Genomic DNA, 16,749 nt, shown 5'->3' on the forward strand with positions numbered 1-16,749 from the left:
GACATTTCACCGCCACCAGAATTTGACATGTAACTACAGTTTGCATTGAATTGTGGGTCATATCAACCCCACAAGTGAACAAAGTTGTTCACTCGCTCACTCGAGCTAAATTGAGGGCAGAGGGGGCAACGTTAGTGAATTGGACCTCCACTTAAGAGGGCAACAAACTTCATCCGGTTTCTACTGGGATTCCCCTGAGGGAAAGTGGATAGTGCAAGGGATGAGGGGGTAAAAATAACAGATTTAGACTGCAGCCTTATTCCAAACACTTAAAAGACACACTCTATCCCATCAGGCCTAAAATTAAGTGAAAACTTCTGATGACGTATGATAATGTTTGACGAGTATACACTTGCAGGGCAAGGGGTGAGGGAGTAAGGAATGATTTTTAAATGGACCACCCTTGGCTGGAAATTCATCATGCGATGATTGTGTTTTTAGCCACCTGTAGCTTGTGGGTGCTTTATATGCGCTATGAGTGCATGTCTACTTATATATATATTTTTTATTTTTTTATTTTACCTTTATTTAACCAGGCAAGTCAGTTAAAAACAAATTCTTATTTTCAATGATAGCCTGGGAACAGTGGGTTAACTGCCTGTTCAGGGGCAGAACGACAGAATTGTACCTTGTCAGCTTGGGGGTTTGAACTCGCAACCTTCCAGTTACTAGTCCAACGCTCTAACCACTAGGCTACCCTGCCGCCCCATATGAAATATATAATTATTAATATACACCTACTTTATGATAGCTAGCAAACTAATTAGCTAAATAACGTTAGCCTGCCTAGCTGGAACGTCTGAAAAAGGAAAATGTTTTATTTCTACTATTTCCAAAAGATAACCAAACAGAAACATATTTACCTTTTACGAGACGTGTTTGTGCCGTCATGTGCATTAGTAGCACAATTTCTAACTTGTTTACATTTGTTTTTACTTAGACTTCTATGTTCACTTCTCCATTGATTTTGTTTTGAAATTTTCGCTGAATATTCTTAGCGGATGTACAATTGTCGCAAATTGAATTATGGGTAGTTTCAGGCCCAGAGTGAACATAATTGTTCATCAAATGTGGTGTACCGTAGGGCAGCTCTCTAGTCCCTCTACTCTTTTCTATTTTTACCAATGATCTGCCACTGGCTTTAAACAAAGCATGTGTGTCCATGTCTGCTGATGATTCAACCATATACGCATCAGCAACCACAGCTAATGAAGTCACTGAAACCCTTAACAAAGAGTTGCAGTCTGTTTTGGAATGGGTGGCCAGTAATAAACTGGTCCTGAACATCTCTAAAACTAAGAGCATTGTATTTGGTACAAATCATTCCTTAAGTGCTTGACCTCAGCTGAATCTGGTAATGAATGGTGTGGCGGTTGAACAAGTTGAGGAGACTAAATTACTTGGCGTTACCTTAGATTGTAAACTGTCATGGTCAAAACATATAGATTGAATGGTTGCAAAGATGGGGAGAGGTCTAGCCGTAATAAAGAGATGCTCTGCTTTTTTGACAACACACTTCAAAAAGCAAGTTCTGCATGCTCTAGTTTTGTCTAATCTTGATTATTGTCCAGTCGTGTGGTCCAGTGCTGCAAGGAAAGACCTAGTTAAGCTGCAGCTGGCCAATAACAGAGTGGCATGTTTTGCTCTTAATTGTAATCAGAGGGCAGATATAAATACTATGCATGCCAGTCTCTCTTGGCTAAGAGTTGAGGAGAAACTGACTGATTAACTTCTTCTTTTTTTAAGAAACATTAATGTGTTGAAAATCCCAAAGTATTTGCATAGTCAACTTACGCACAGCTCTGACACACTACTTATCCCACCAGACATGCCACCAGGGGTCTTTTCATAGTCCCCAAATCCAGAACAAATTCAAGAAAAAGTACAGTATTGTATAGAACCCTTATTGCATGGAACTTCCTTCCATCTCATATTGCTCAAATAAACAGCAAACCTGGTTTCAAAAAACAGATAAAGCAACACCTTGCGGCACAGCACCTCTCCCCTATTGGACCTAGATAGTTTGTGTGTATGCATTGATATGTAGGCTACGTGTGCCTTTTTAAAAATATATGTAGTTCTGTCATTGAGCTGTTCTTGTCTAATGATGTTCTGTATTATGTCATTCTGTATTATGTTTCATGTTTTGTGTGGACCCCATGAAGAGTAGCTGCTGCTTTTGCAACAACTAATGGAGATCCTTATAAAATACCAAATACCAAATAACATGGCACAAGTGGGCGGGTGGCCTCTGTTGTGCTCTATTGGGGGGGGGGCGATGACATTAGAGAGCACCCATAAGGCCAACTCCTTCAATTTCCAACTCCTTCAATTTCGCAATTGTGTCTAGAAAAACACAATTGTTTACCTTAAGTGTGTGTAATTTACTCTATTTGTACTTGTAATGTAATTTTTCAATGGAAAAAGTCAAATAAATACTGTTGCTGGAGTGTGTCTTTAATGTTGCCTGTGGTACCCTTGTCTCTTGCTTGTCAGACTGATTTAGCCTAATTGTTAACACACAGTACTTGTCTCTAAAAGCTAAATGGACAGTGTATAATCAATTTTGTTACGTTAATAGTATGAGCAAGAAACCCTGTAATAATAACAATATTCAGAATGCTGCTTCAAAACATTTATTTGTCACGAAATAACACAGCTTCTTTTAGACTTTATACAACAAAAAATACTTAGAATTTGAATGTGTAAGTACAGAGTACATAGGTACAGTCAGAGCCCATAGCGCATTGTGCTTACTACCACACAAGACAGAGAACGTAACCCATCGAGGTGAGGAAATGTTCAGCTTGCCAAAAGCACCATAGTGTCAACACCTGTCACACGCAGGAACAACAGAGACACACTGGTAGAGAGACACATACAGTTGTTTGCAGTTAAAATCTTAAACTATGTGCAAAGTTGTACAAAAATCCATTTAATATTTTGTTATCCCCACATCCACCAACATTTGATTACGTCAAAGGCTGTATCTGTTGTTGAAATCAATTGAATAGAATATAGTAGTTTACAATATAATATCCTATGAATAAATACTGAGATTATAACAGGGTAAACTACTTGGATAGAAGTGAAAAGCTACCTGAACAACTAAAGTTGTTTAGATTTCACGTAAGCTTTGGGAATCATTCTGTACTCATGAAAACATCTTTAAGGCCATTGGTTGCTTTTGTCATATATTTACATAAACAAATGTATGTTTACAATAACTAATAAATAGTGATAAATAAGAGACAAAACAAACATATTTTTGAGTACAACACTAAGGTGAGCTACAGACACGTGTGAGGTTGGTAGCCGGTAGTGAGGGACTCATGCTTATTTTTCATCATTCTAAGGACTGTGATATATAGAAAACGCTAATAACATCAAGGCAATGTTGTAGTTACATTATTATTATACAGATAAATGGTAGACGTTTTACCGCAATCTCCAAACGTGACAAACAGACAAATATACACCTTAGAGGTAACAAAATAATCCGTTCTCAGGACTTGACTGAAAACTTTAGCTATGGGAATGTTATGATTATCACGTTGAGACAATGTTACATTGTCATGACATCTTACTGCCCTCTCGAACACTGTGCTATCAGACAGGGTAGTGAGTAACTGGGTGTGAGAGTGCAATCCCTCTCTGAGGAGGTCAGTGTAATCCAGCACTGCGAGTGAGAGTGATCTGTGCGCGTATGTAATCTAGATCAAGCTATTGGTCAACCGCAGGGACTGCTGCAAATCTGTCGGATTACATAGGTCTCATGAGGATAAGAGATGTCCTATGGCTGGCATAGTCTGACAAAACACTCAATCCCTGTTTGTTAATATGCTTCTAAACAGCAGCACCAAATACCCTGTTCAGGTACATCATGAACTGGGTTTGTGCTTGCCTTACAAAAAGCATATATTAAAACACATGTTTATAACTCTCGTCTCGCATTATCACTGTTGTGTATGAAGAGAAATGAGAACAAAGCCATAGCTAAAATAATCCAGGTGCTTTTATATTAGATGGTTGTATAAACTAATCTCATGCTAGCACACAGAAGGGGAATGTCTCAGCCTCCAGTATTTATGCTGCAGTAGTTTATGTGTCGGGGGGCTAGGGTCAGTTTGTTATATCTGGAGTACTTCTCCTGTCCTATTCGGTGTCCTGTGTGAATCTAAGTGTGCTTTCTCTAATTCTCTCCTTCTCTCTTTCTTTCTCTCTCTCGGAGGACCTGAGCCCTAGGACCATGCCCCAGGACTACCTGACATGATGACTCCTTGCTGTCCCCAGTCCACCTGGCCGTGCTGCTGCTCCAGTTTCAACTGTTCTGCCTTATTATTATTCGACCATGCTGGTCATCTATGAACATTTGAACATCTTGGCCATGTTCTGTTATAATCTCCACCCGGCACAGCCAGAAGAGGACTGGCCACCCCACATAGCCTGGTTCCTCTCTAGGTTTCTTCCTAGGTTTTGGCCTTTCTAGGGAGTTTTTTCTAGCCACCGTGCTTCTACACCTGCATTGCTTGCTGTTTGGGGTTTTAGGCTGGGTTTCGGTACAGCACTTTGAGATATCAGCTGATGTACGAAGGGCTATATAAATAAATTTGATTTGATTTTGATTTGAATGGGTCGCTGTCTAGTTCTTGTGCATTGGGGAAAGTGGATTAAGTGAGAGGTTGAAAGGCCTACTCCGCCTTAGAAGAAGAGAGTGACAATCTCATGTGATGGAGACAGAGAACATTAACAAGTGGAGTCGGGTCATTATGATACGAAGCGAGGTACAAAAACATCCCAAAACAGAACATAATATGTGTGTGATATGCCATCAGTGAAATGCAAAATTAAAATTATAAAATAGACTTTCACAGCTCAGAAACTACATGAAACAAGTCCGAAATAATCATTAAAATAGAAAATGTATGTAAATGATTTGCGTTTGGCTGAGCAGCCACTAGTGCGAGGGAATGAGGGGGATCTTCAGGTGGTCCCAGGGGTTGTAAGTGGACCCACATGACCCACTGATAGAACCTAGTCTCTCCTCAGGAAAGAATAATGCTTGTGTGTGTGTGTGTGTGTGTGTGTGTGTGTGTGTGTGTGTGTGTGTGTGTGTGTGTGTGTGTGTGTGTGTGTGTGTGTGTGTGTGTGTGTGTGTGTGTGTGTGTGTGTGTGTGTGTGTGTGTGAGAGAGAAAGCAAATGTGAATATGTGTTTGTACATGGGTGTGTCTAAACAAAGGTCCATTCATTCCAGTGCTTACAAAACGAAAAATGCAGCTTATCAACATGACTCAATGTATGCTATGACCAAAAGCACCATCCTACTACCAAACACATTCAATTGTGAGTGACTGAGAGACATTAAAAAGCGGATCAATTGAGGAGTTGAGAGAAATGCTAACAAGGAAATAACACCTGTGCCGGTTTATCTACCTTTTTTTAAATACAGTGATTATAACCAATAGCAATATCCTAAACAATGCTAGATAGCTTTATTACTATGTTCCCATATTAAGAGATACAATATGTAAAAATAAATATAAATATGTTTCATAATGAGAGAGCGTAAATCTCATTGTGTGATGTGTACTTACTAACGCAGAGAAACACAGCCTTGTGGCAGTACACACTGATTGTATGAGGCCAGTCACGAGAGGGAAGTCAGAGGAGAAGAGAGTGAGGTAATGTATGAGTAGGAGCAGATAGATGATAAACGGCCCACTGAAATAAAGATGGCTCCCTTCCAAATTCCTACACATCATCTCTTTGCCTGCTGCTCTTCAGCAGACCGGACGGGGGAGGGGGTGGTGTGGAGGGCGCTGGCGTCCCCATGTCCGTTCGGCTGCACTGATTGGACTGTCTCTACCAGGCTGCCACTAGGGAGCACCACGTACCTGGCAGCCATGTCCTTGGGCTGCAGCTCCCTCAGGCCCTCCTTACTGTGCCATATCCCATAGCCAAAATACACCAGTAGACCTAGAGAGGTGCAACATATACTGTTAGGACCAAAACACATGCTTACAGAATCACACAAATATGTTGTTGTTATTGTTATACTGTCATACTGTATGTGCTAATCCATTGAGAAGACACAGCTATAGCGGGAATATGGTGCTAGGAATTGATTACTTAGACATGGCCCAGCCCCTGTCATGTTCAATATTCCCTGTGAAGCCTCTGTAGGCAGACAGGCAGGGTTGGATAGGTTACTTTCTAAATGTAATCCATTACAGTTATTAGTTAGGCCTACCTGATCAAAATTGCAATCAGTAACGTAATGTTTGGATTTCCCAAACTCAGTAATGTAATCAGATTACTTTGTTACTTTTAGATTACTTTCCCCTTAAGAGGCACAGGTTAGTAGCTGGCACAAAGTCATAAAATGAGATTTAAAACCTAAACTTAACCACATTGATAACCCTAATGCCTAGCCCTAACCTTAAATGAAGACCAAAATGCAAGATTTTTACAATATAGCCAATTTTGAATTTGCAGCTTGACACATCTAGCAGAAATTGCTCCGTTTTGCATCAAGAACAAGACTCGTCCCAATAAATATCAACCTGTTTAAGAAGCATTAGAAGAAGACAAAAATTAATGACCTCTATTTCAGGATAAATCAATGTTAGAGTTTACATAGCTGGCCATAAATGGATGTTGCAGTTTTCTTTATGGGTTGATTATGTACAGTAGGCTTCTTCTAACCCATTGCTTTCTACTACAGATAATAGGATTAGGCTATATCTTCAAATTTAAAAAAAATCTAACTGGGTCTGCCAGATTTCCAGTCATTTCAATTAATTTAATACCCATTGATCTTCAAGAATATGAATTGAAAAGATGAAAATATATATTAATATGGAAATATAGATCAGCCAAATTGTTTTATCTGAGCATAACCCCAAAACTAAGAACTAATCAGCCTAATCTGTTGTTTTTGATTTTGTTGTCATGGAGGTCTGATAAGGCCCATTGCTTTGAACCGCAACAAAATGCAGCCCTCGGAATAGCGTGCTTTGAACACTATTTGCATGTGAAAAACTAGATGGTAATTTTCCATGAAGAGAATAAAAGTCCCACTAGTGGTCTTCTTAAATTAAACTTGTTTTTTACAATAATGGAGCACAATACCACGGGGCAGTTTAGAAGGGATGAACTCAAACTTTTATTCCATAAGCTAGGATCTGCACTGCAGCTGTTGCAAGAGTGCTTTTTTCACTGGCTGTCCACTGGGGCGTATTCATTACTCCGATTCTGTTGCAAACCGTTTCTTAAACAGAAGCAAACGGAACAAAATTTGGTTCTTAAACAGTAAATGGTTTCCGTAATGAATACAGTCCTGACCCGCAAAAACAATGATTGACAAGCAGTTTAAACTTCTTCAATTGAACCATTATTGGGTTAAAATACACAGTATATACATTTGTGAACAGCCATCCACAACAACCACAATATGTAAGGCGCAAATAAATTAGATAGCAGCAGTGTGATTCACATCAATGCGCTATGTAGCCTAAATATCTTCTAACTGCAGCAGGTGCAGGCTAGGAAAGGGTTAACTCACTCCAGTCAGGCCTTGACTTACTTGGTAGGTTTACTCTCTGTAAACACAAAGTAACCTGCATATGTTTTAATACAAACATGTGCTATGTACTAATAATTTAATAAAACCCTGTTTCATATCCTGTTGTCTATGATCAACCAGTAATAAGTATCCATACTATTTGTCCATCATTTAGGTTAAGAGGCACAGTATTTCAACCACTGAAGGCAACAGTTCCAGTTCTGTCTGACATGATGTTTGGTTTACAGGACGTGTCTGCGCTACATAGCATATGGTCCTCACACAACACACATTTGTGCCGTTAGTGGAAGTAATCTTACCTGCAGCCACCCATACGGTAAAGCGGATCCAGGTCATTGGGCTGAGCTTCAGCATTAGGAACACATTCATGAGGATGCTTGCACCAGGGATGAATGGGACCAAGGGTACCTAGGAAAATTACAACAGCAAACAACCATCATTCTGACATGTATTAAAATGTGTCAAATAATCAATGCATTCCTTAATTCAATAAGTGTTTGTCGTTGAAGAAAAGGAGGTTGGAGAGCCTAAAAGACCACTAGTCTTGACTAAAATATTAAAAGTCCCAATAGGAGTACTTAATATAATTCAAAAGAATGATCAGGTCTTCATGACAAGATTTTATATTTGGTTGGTGCCAGAGGGAACGTGGGCCCTGCTTGAGCTCACAGAAGCAGCTTTTATTTTGTATGAAGAGCAGATCAACCACACGGCAGAGAGTGAGTGTCTGCAGCTTCAGAGCTAGGTGAAAATGTCACATTAAATGTTGCAGTTCCTATCTACTGGGCTCGAGTCAGATGGAGTAGAATTTAGCATTTCTAAAGGTGGAGATACAGCAACAGAAAAAGTCTTAAAACACACAGAGTATTCTTAGTTTATCATAACTACATAAAGACTTAGGGAAATATAACAGGCTCAAATAAAATGGTATTTGTCACATGCTTCGTAAACTTCAGGTGTAAACTAACAGTGAAGTGCTTACTTACGGGCCCTTCCCAACAATGCAGAGAGAAAGAAAATAGATAAATAATAGAAAAGTAACAATAAATATGCAATGAGTAAACGATAACTTGGCTGTATACACTGAGTATACCAAACATTAGGAACACCTTCAGGGCATGAACTCTACAAGGTGTCGAACGCATTCCACAGGAATGATGGCCCATGTTGACTCCAATGCTTCCCACAGTTGTGTCAAGTTGGCTGGATGTCCTTTGGGTGGTGGAACATTGTTGATACACACGGGAAAATGTTGAGTGTGAAAAACCCAGCAGCATTGCAGTTCTTGACAAACTGGTGCGCCTACTACCATAAAGGCACTTACATTTTTTGTCTTGCCCATTCACACTCTGAATGGCACACATACACAATCCATGTCTCAATTGTATATAGGCTTAAAAATGCTTCTTTATCCTGTCTCCTCCACTTCATCTACACTGACTGAAGTGGATTTAACAAGTGACATCAATAATGGATCATAGCTTTCACCTGGATTCACCTGGTCAGTCTGTATCATAGAAAGAGCAGGTGCTCTGAATGATTTGTATAGTCAGTGTACACAGGGTACCAGTACTGAGCTGATGTGCAGGGGTACGAGGTAATTGAGGTAGATATGTACATATAACTAGGAATAAAGTGACATATATTAAACAGCAGCAACAGCGTATGTGTAAAAAAAGTAAATTAAAAAAGGGTCAATGCAGATAGTTACAGTTCAGGAAGGAGACACGTTCTGTCTCCTAGAGATGAACGTACTTTGGTGTGAAAAGTGCAAATCAATCCCAGAACAACAGCAAAGGACCTTGTGAAGATGCTGTTCCGAATGGCCGATTAATTAGGGCTGATTTCAAGTTTTCATAACAATCGGAAGTCGATATTTTTGGGCGCCGATTTGCCGATTTTATAAATATATACAGTGGTGCAAAAAAGTATTTAGTCAGCCAACAATTGTGCAAGTTCTCCCACTTAAAAAGATGAGAGGCCTGTAATTTTCATCATAGGTACACTTCAACTATGGTAGACAAAATGAGAGAGAAAAAATCCAGAAAATCACATTGTAGGATTTTTAATGAATTTATTTGCAAATTATGGTGGAAAATAAGTATTTGGTCACCTACAAACAAGCAAGATTTCTGGCTCTCACAGACCTGTAACTTCTTCTTTAAGAGGCTCCTCTGTCCTCCACTCATTACCTGTATTAATGGCACCTGTTTGACTTGTTATCAGTATAAAAGACACCTGTCCACAACCTCAAACAGTCCCACTCCAAACTCCACTATGGCCAAGACCAAAGAGCTGTCAAAGGACACCAGAAACAAAATTATAGACCTGCACCGGGCTGGGAAGACTGAATCTGCAATAGGTAAGCAGCTTGGTTGGAATAAATCAACTGTGGGAGCAATTATTAGGAAATGGAAGACATACAAGACCACTGATAATCTCCCTCGATCTGGGGCTCCACGCAAGATCTCACCCCGTGGGGTCAAAATGATCACAAGAACAGTGAGCAAAAATCCCAGAACCACACGGGGGACATAGTGAATGACATGCAGAGAGCTGGGACCAGAGTAACAAAGCCTACCATCAGTAACACACTACGCCGCCAGGGACTCAAATCCTGCAGTGCCAGACGTGTCCCCCTGCTTAAGCCAGTACATGTCCAGGCCCGTCTGAAGTTTGCTAGAGAGCATTTGGATGATCCAGAAGAAGATCGGGAGAATGTCATATGGTCAGATGAAACCAAAATATAACTTTTTGGTAAAAACTCAACTTGTCGTGTTTGGAGGACAAAGAATGCTGAGTTACATCCAAAGAACACCATACCTACTGTGAAGCATGGGGGTGGAAACATCATGCTTTGGGGCTGTTTTTCTGCAAAGGGACCAGGATGACTGATCCGAGTAAAGGAAAGAATAAATGGAGCCAGGTATCGTGAGATTTTGAGTGAAAACCTCCTTCCATCAGCAAGGGCATTGAAGATGAAACGTGGCTGGGTCTTTCAGCATGACAATGATCCCAAACACACCGCCCGGGCAACGAAGGAGTGGCTTCGTAAGAAGCATTTCATGGTCCTGGAGTGGCCTAGCCAGTCTCCAGATCTCAACCCCATAGAAAATCTTTGGAGGGAGTTGAAAGTCCGTGTTGCCCAGCAACATCCCCAAAACATCACTGCTCTAGTGGAGATCTGCATGGAGGAATGGGACAAAATACCAGCAACAGTATGTGAAAACCTTGTGAAGACTTACAGAAAACGTTTGACCTCTGTCATTGCCAACAAAGGGTATATAACAAAGTATTGAGATACACTTTTGTTTTTGACCAAATACTTATTTTCCACCACAATTTGCAAATAAATTCATTAAACATCCTACAATGTGATTTGTCTGTCATAGTTGAAGTGTACCTATGATGAAAATTACAGGCCTCTCTCACCTTTTTAAGTGGGAGAACTTGCACAATTGGTGGCTGACTAAATACTTTTTTGTCCCACTGTATATATATATATATTTTTTTTTTTACACCTTTATTTAATATTTATTTAACTGGGCAAGGAACGGTGGGTTAACTGCCTCGTTCAGGGGCAGAAAGACAGATTTTCACATTGTCAGCTCGGGGGATCCAATCTTGCAACCTTACAGTTAACTAGTCCAACACAATAATGACCCACCTCTCTCTCATTGCACTCCACAAGGAGACTGCCTGTTACGCAAATGCAGTAAACCAAGGTAAGTTGCTAGCTAGCATTAAACGTATCTCATAAAAAACAATCAATCATAATCACTAGTTAACTACACATGGTTGTTGATATTACTAGATATTATCTAGCGTGTCCTGTGTTGCATAAAGTCTGACTGAGCATACAAGTATCTAAGTATCTGACTGAGCAGTGGTAGGCAGAAGCAGGCGTGTAAACATTCATTCAAACAGCACTTTCTGTGTGTTTTGCCAGCAGCTCTTCCTTGTGCGTCAAGCATTGCGCTGTTTATGACTTCAAACATATCGGGCTGGTGTGACCGAAGTGAAATGGCTGGCGAGTTAGTGCGCGCTAATAGCGTTTCAAACTTCACTTGCTCTGAGCCTTGGGGTGGTTGTTTCCCTTGCTTTGCATGGGTAACGCTTCAATGTGGTGGCTGTTGTCATTGTGTTGCTGGTTCGAGCCCAGGGAGGAGCGAGGAGAGGGACGGAAGCTATACTGTTACACTGGCAATACTAAAGTGCTTATAAGAACATCCAATAGTCAAAGGTTAATGAAATACAAATGATACAGTGCCTTGCGAAAGTATTTGGCCCCCTTGAACGCCCAATTTTTCAGTTTTTGATTTGTTAAAAAAGTTTGAAATATCCAATAAATGTCGTTACACTTCATGATTGTGTCCCACTTGTTGTTGATTCTTGACAAAAAAATACAGTTTTATATCTTTATGTTTGAAGCCTGCAAAGTTCAAGGGGGCCGAATACTTTCACAAGGCACTGTATAGAGGGAAATAGTCCGATAATAACTACAACCTAAAACTTCTTACCTGGGAATATTGAAGACTCATGTTAAAAGGAACCACCAGCTTTCATATGTTCTCATGTTCTGAGCAAGGAACTGAAACGTTAGCTTTCTTACATAGCACATATTGCACTTTTACGTTCTTCTCCAACACTTTGTTTTTGCATTATTTAAACCAAATTGAACATGTTTCATTATCTACTTGAGGCTAAATTGATTTTATTGATGTATTATATTAAGTTAAAATAAGTTAATTCAGTATTGTTGTAATTGTCATTATTACAAATTCATTTTTTTTTTTCATCATCCGATTAATCGGTATCGGCTTTTTTGGTCCTCCAATAATTGGTATCGGCGTTGAGAAATCATAATCGGTCGACCTCTAGTAGAGATAGTCTGAATGATCGGCTATGAAAAGCTAACTGACATTTACTCCTGAGGTGTGGACCTGTTGCACCCTCTACAAACACTGTGATTATTTTTTGACCCAGCTGGTCATCTATGAACATTTGAACATCTTGCCCATGTTCTATTATAATCTCCCCCCGGCACAGCCAGAAGAGGACTGGCCACCCCTCATAGCCTGGTTCCTCTCTAGGTTTCTTCCTAGGTTCTGGGATTTCTAGGGAGTTTTTCCTAGCCACCGTGCTTCTACACCTGCATTGCTTGCTGTTTGGGGGTTTAGGCTGGGTTTCTGTACAGCACTTTTGAGACATCAGCTGATGTAAGAAAGGCTTTATAAATACATTTGATTGATTGATTTGATGATGGTGTTGATGTGAGTCATGACCAGCCTTTCAAAGCATTTCATGGCTACAGATGTGAGTGCTATGGGGCGATAGTCATTTAGACAGGTTACCTTGGCATTCTTGAGCATAGGGACTATGGTGGTCTGCTTGAAACTCTGCAGGCAGACAATGTTATACAACTAATAATTCTAAGGCGAGGGTTTAGTTCTGCTTCCCTAACTTTATGTGTAGGCATATACAATAAAGTAAAAGTCAACAAAGTTGTGAACTGCTTTGCATTTACACATTGGGCATAAAATGAAAAACTGACAATTTGTTTGGCTCACCTGGAAGGTTTTGGTGTTGATATGTGGTTCATGGGCATATATGACGACCAGGCTGAGGAGGAAGGTTGAGCCAAACACCACTATTAGCACGGCAAAGCTCCACGTAGGCAGCTGCAGCTGGTTACTCCCAAACACAAAAACGGCACAGAGGGACACAGAGCTCACCATCACCGCCAGCACAGAGAAGGCCACCACCTCCCCCGGCTCAAAGTCCCCTAGCAACCTGCCCAGGTAGGGCTCCCAGCGGGCCTTCAACACCCCTGGGGCGCTGCGTTCCCTGGTCTGCTGCATCTCCACCAGCTGTAGCTTGTCTGAGAAGGACTCATACTCCTTCAGCTCCCCGCTGTCCTGAGCTATGATCTGGGACTCGGAGGCTTCGGGTGAGGGCTCTGGGTTGTAGTTGGTGTTTGGGGAGGTAGTGGAGTTAGCCTTGGAACTGGTCTTCTCCTTCTCAGGCTGGAAGCGCAGCACAATGACACTGGCTGCCACAAAGGTGTAGGCCAGGAGGGTACCGATGGACAGGAACTGGACCAGGGCCTCCAGGTCAAAGATGAGGGCCATGACGGCCATGAGGAGGCCAAACACCAAGATGGCATTCACAGGGACCTTGGTGACAGGGTTGACCTTGGCGAAGAAGGCGAAGAAGAGGCCATCCTCCGCCATAGCGTAAACAATCCGAGGGAGGGAGAAGAGGTTGCTGAGGAGCACTGTGTTCATGGCTGGAAGAGGGGATGGACAGAGAGTCACATGATCAAAACAGAGAGCTACTGTATGAAGTCAAGATAAATAAAAGTCATACACATTTGCCCTTCAATCAATTATATCATCAACTGACCCAAAGAAACTCAATGACATGATACATTGGTATGGTTACAGTGGTTAAGTCTTTCAAGAGACACTTACCACAGATGGACCCTACTGCCACGATGTAGCCAGCCCAGCTGTAGCCTCGGCGGAAGAAGGCGTCAGACAGAGCTGAGTTGGGATCGAGGGAGTGCCAGGGCACCATGAGAGTGAGGACAGTGGAGACCAGGATGTAGGCTGTGGCTGCCATGCACAAGGAGATGGCTGTGGCCATAGGAATGGCTCGCTGGGGGTTCTTTGCCTCCTCGCTGGAGGCTGCAATCACATCGAAGCCAACAAATGCGTAAAAGCAGGTGGCTGTGCCTGCCATAACCCCAGACACTCCGAACGGTGCAAAACCTCCTTCTTTCTGGCTCCAGTTGACTGGATCGGCCAGCACGAAGCCAAACACCAAGATGAAGAGTATGACAACCAGACTAACAGCGGAGAAGATGTGGTTGAGCCAAGAAGAGACTCGCACTCCGAAGGTTATGAAGATGGTGGCAACCACTAGAATCCCGGCGGCCAGCAGGTCAGGGTAGTGGGCAATATAAGGAACATTCCACTTCATTATGTGGTTCTCTGTGTAGTTCTGGATAGTGTGGTTAAACATGGAGTCCAGGTAACCACTCCACGCCCGCGCCACCGCAGCCCCACCAATCATGTACTCCAACACTACATTCCAGCCAATGAGAAAGGCCCATATTTCCCCACAAGAAACATAGGTGAACATGTAGGCTGAGCCCGTTCTGGGCACGCGAGCTCCGAACTCAGCATAGCAGAGGGCGGCCATCAGGGAGGCGATGCCTGCTATGAGGAAGGAGAGGACCACGGCAGGTCCCGCGGTGTCCTTGGCTACAGTGCCTGTCAGGACGTAGAGGCCAGAGCCCACCATGCCCCCAACACCCAGCAGGGCCAGGTCCACCATGGTCAGGCAGCGCTTCATTGATGTCACCATCAAATCATCATCCAGGGTCTTCAGGCGGTTCAGCCTTTGGCAGAAACGCAGTGCCGGGACACAACCACGCCCACAGGTCGCCATGGTTACAGGATTACACTCGGCAACTTATCAGTCAAGATGCTCAAACTGGATCCATTCTCCTCCTGATCAATTGACCTGAGAGACAAAAATACAAATACATACCATCATACAGGGACAAAGCCTGTGACCACAGAGCAGGTAGACAAAAGCAACTCATCCTAATGAGGGCTTCATCTAACCTTTATCTGAATGACTCCATCCCCTCACCACTGCTGCCTATCTCTGAGCATGTTGTATTACACCTCTGCCCTTACCAAGTGGAAGGTGGAAACTATTGCTTTTCTATTTTTAGAATTGAAGACTAATATTCTTCAACTTGGCTTATTAGGATAGCTTGATACATTTCAGTTAGGACTATCTAAGTAATGTAAAATCTAGAAATAGGCATATCTATAAATTATGCAATTTAATACATGTTTTGAAAGATATAATTTAGTCTATTACTGATTAATAACTGCCCATGAAAAAGAGATCTGTTTGATCTGCTGTGACTGTTTGACACGTCTTCTTTTCACTTGAAGACTAATGTTTAAGGTAATATCCTATTGTAGCCTATGTACGGCTATATTCCGCTTTCATCCTGCGAAGACTAAAAGTGTCCGATATCTCAGCAAATAAAAGTAGCCAACCGAACACACAACTATTTGGGTAGGTTAAACGCTGTGGAGCCAAAATCAATCATCAAAGGCTACGCTTTCGATAGAATGGGACCAGCCCGGGATCCGACTCTTTTTGATGTGCGGTTTCCAATTACTGCGTACGGCAGGCATATGGCGAGTTCTGCCGCCCTCAATGCAATAAATACATTACGTAAAGCTTTTATTCCCTACTGAAATAAACACTGATACAAAGTGAAACGACCATACATCCGTCCTCCATAATATCTGTGATTCGTGTAATAATTGTGAAGTCATGGCGAGAATGAATTGCTTTAAGTGCGTCGTTTTTACAAAAGCCAGCCACATTAATAATTTATAACAAAATGGAAACTCATACAAATGTTATTAATGACAGGCTATTTCAATAAAGCGATGGCGACTGCTGATTATTCTATGAAATTGTACTTGTCTGCGTTTTATATATATTTTTTATTATGGCACGAACAAGGTGTTGGAATAGGTAGATTTTGGCAAAAGCCAGGGGAGAAACTCTACCATTACTGCTATTCTGCATATATAGTCTAATTTATTTGATTTAAAAAACGTTCTAATATGGTAACAAATAAAAACATTTGTTTACCTTAAATGCTGAATATCGCTTATGAGTAGCCTATCGCAGGCCCGGTTGATATCCTTTGAAACCCTCAACGACAGACAGGGAGAAAGGTGGAGATGGAGAACGAGAGGAAAGAGAGCTGAGCTCTCGATTCTTAAAGGCACAGTACGAGTTTATTGTTCATCTGATGACGACGGGATCAGCCATCAGATAAGGTCACGCGCAAGACCAGCGTTTAAAGGTCCAATTCCGCCGTTTTTATCTTAATTTCAAATAATTTATGGGTAACAATGAAGTGCCTTACTGTGATAGTTTTCAATATCTTTTTTTTAGCAAAGAGCAATTTCCCAAGCAAGAATTTAGCTAAGACTGTCTGGTAATGGTCTGAGTGGGAGGGCAAGCCTGATGGCCAAAACTCCCTCCCACAAATCAGGCTGAAATTGCAAACAGCTCTTATGCTAAACGAGCATTATCATTATCACAATTTCACAGC

The 16,749-nt window shown here is 41.5% G+C and overlaps 1 protein-coding gene across 1 annotated transcript; it reads right to left on the reverse strand.

Annotated features, from left to right (window-relative positions):
* Nucleotides 1-2,620: 2,620 nt before the first annotated feature.
* Nucleotides 2,621-16,352, reverse strand: LOC135540326 (cationic amino acid transporter 4-like). The gene is made up of 5 exons (XM_064966917.1): nucleotides 16,281-16,352; nucleotides 14,060-15,116; nucleotides 13,157-13,875; nucleotides 7,886-7,994; nucleotides 2,621-5,977 (listed from the first exon to the last, which is right to left on the reverse strand). The coding sequence occupies exons 2-5, from the start codon at nucleotides 15,039-15,041 to the stop codon at nucleotides 5,760-5,762; spliced, it is 2,028 nt and encodes a 675-aa protein (XP_064822989.1). The 5' UTR covers nucleotides 15,042-15,116; nucleotides 16,281-16,352; the 3' UTR covers nucleotides 2,621-5,759.
* Between the last annotated feature and the right edge of the window lie 397 nt (nucleotides 16,353-16,749).

This window comes from Oncorhynchus masou, chromosome 1 (assembly GCF_036934945.1).
Source record: "Oncorhynchus masou masou isolate Uvic2021 chromosome 1, UVic_Omas_1.1, whole genome shotgun sequence".
NCBI lineage: Eukaryota > Metazoa > Chordata > Actinopteri > Salmoniformes > Salmonidae > Oncorhynchus > Oncorhynchus masou.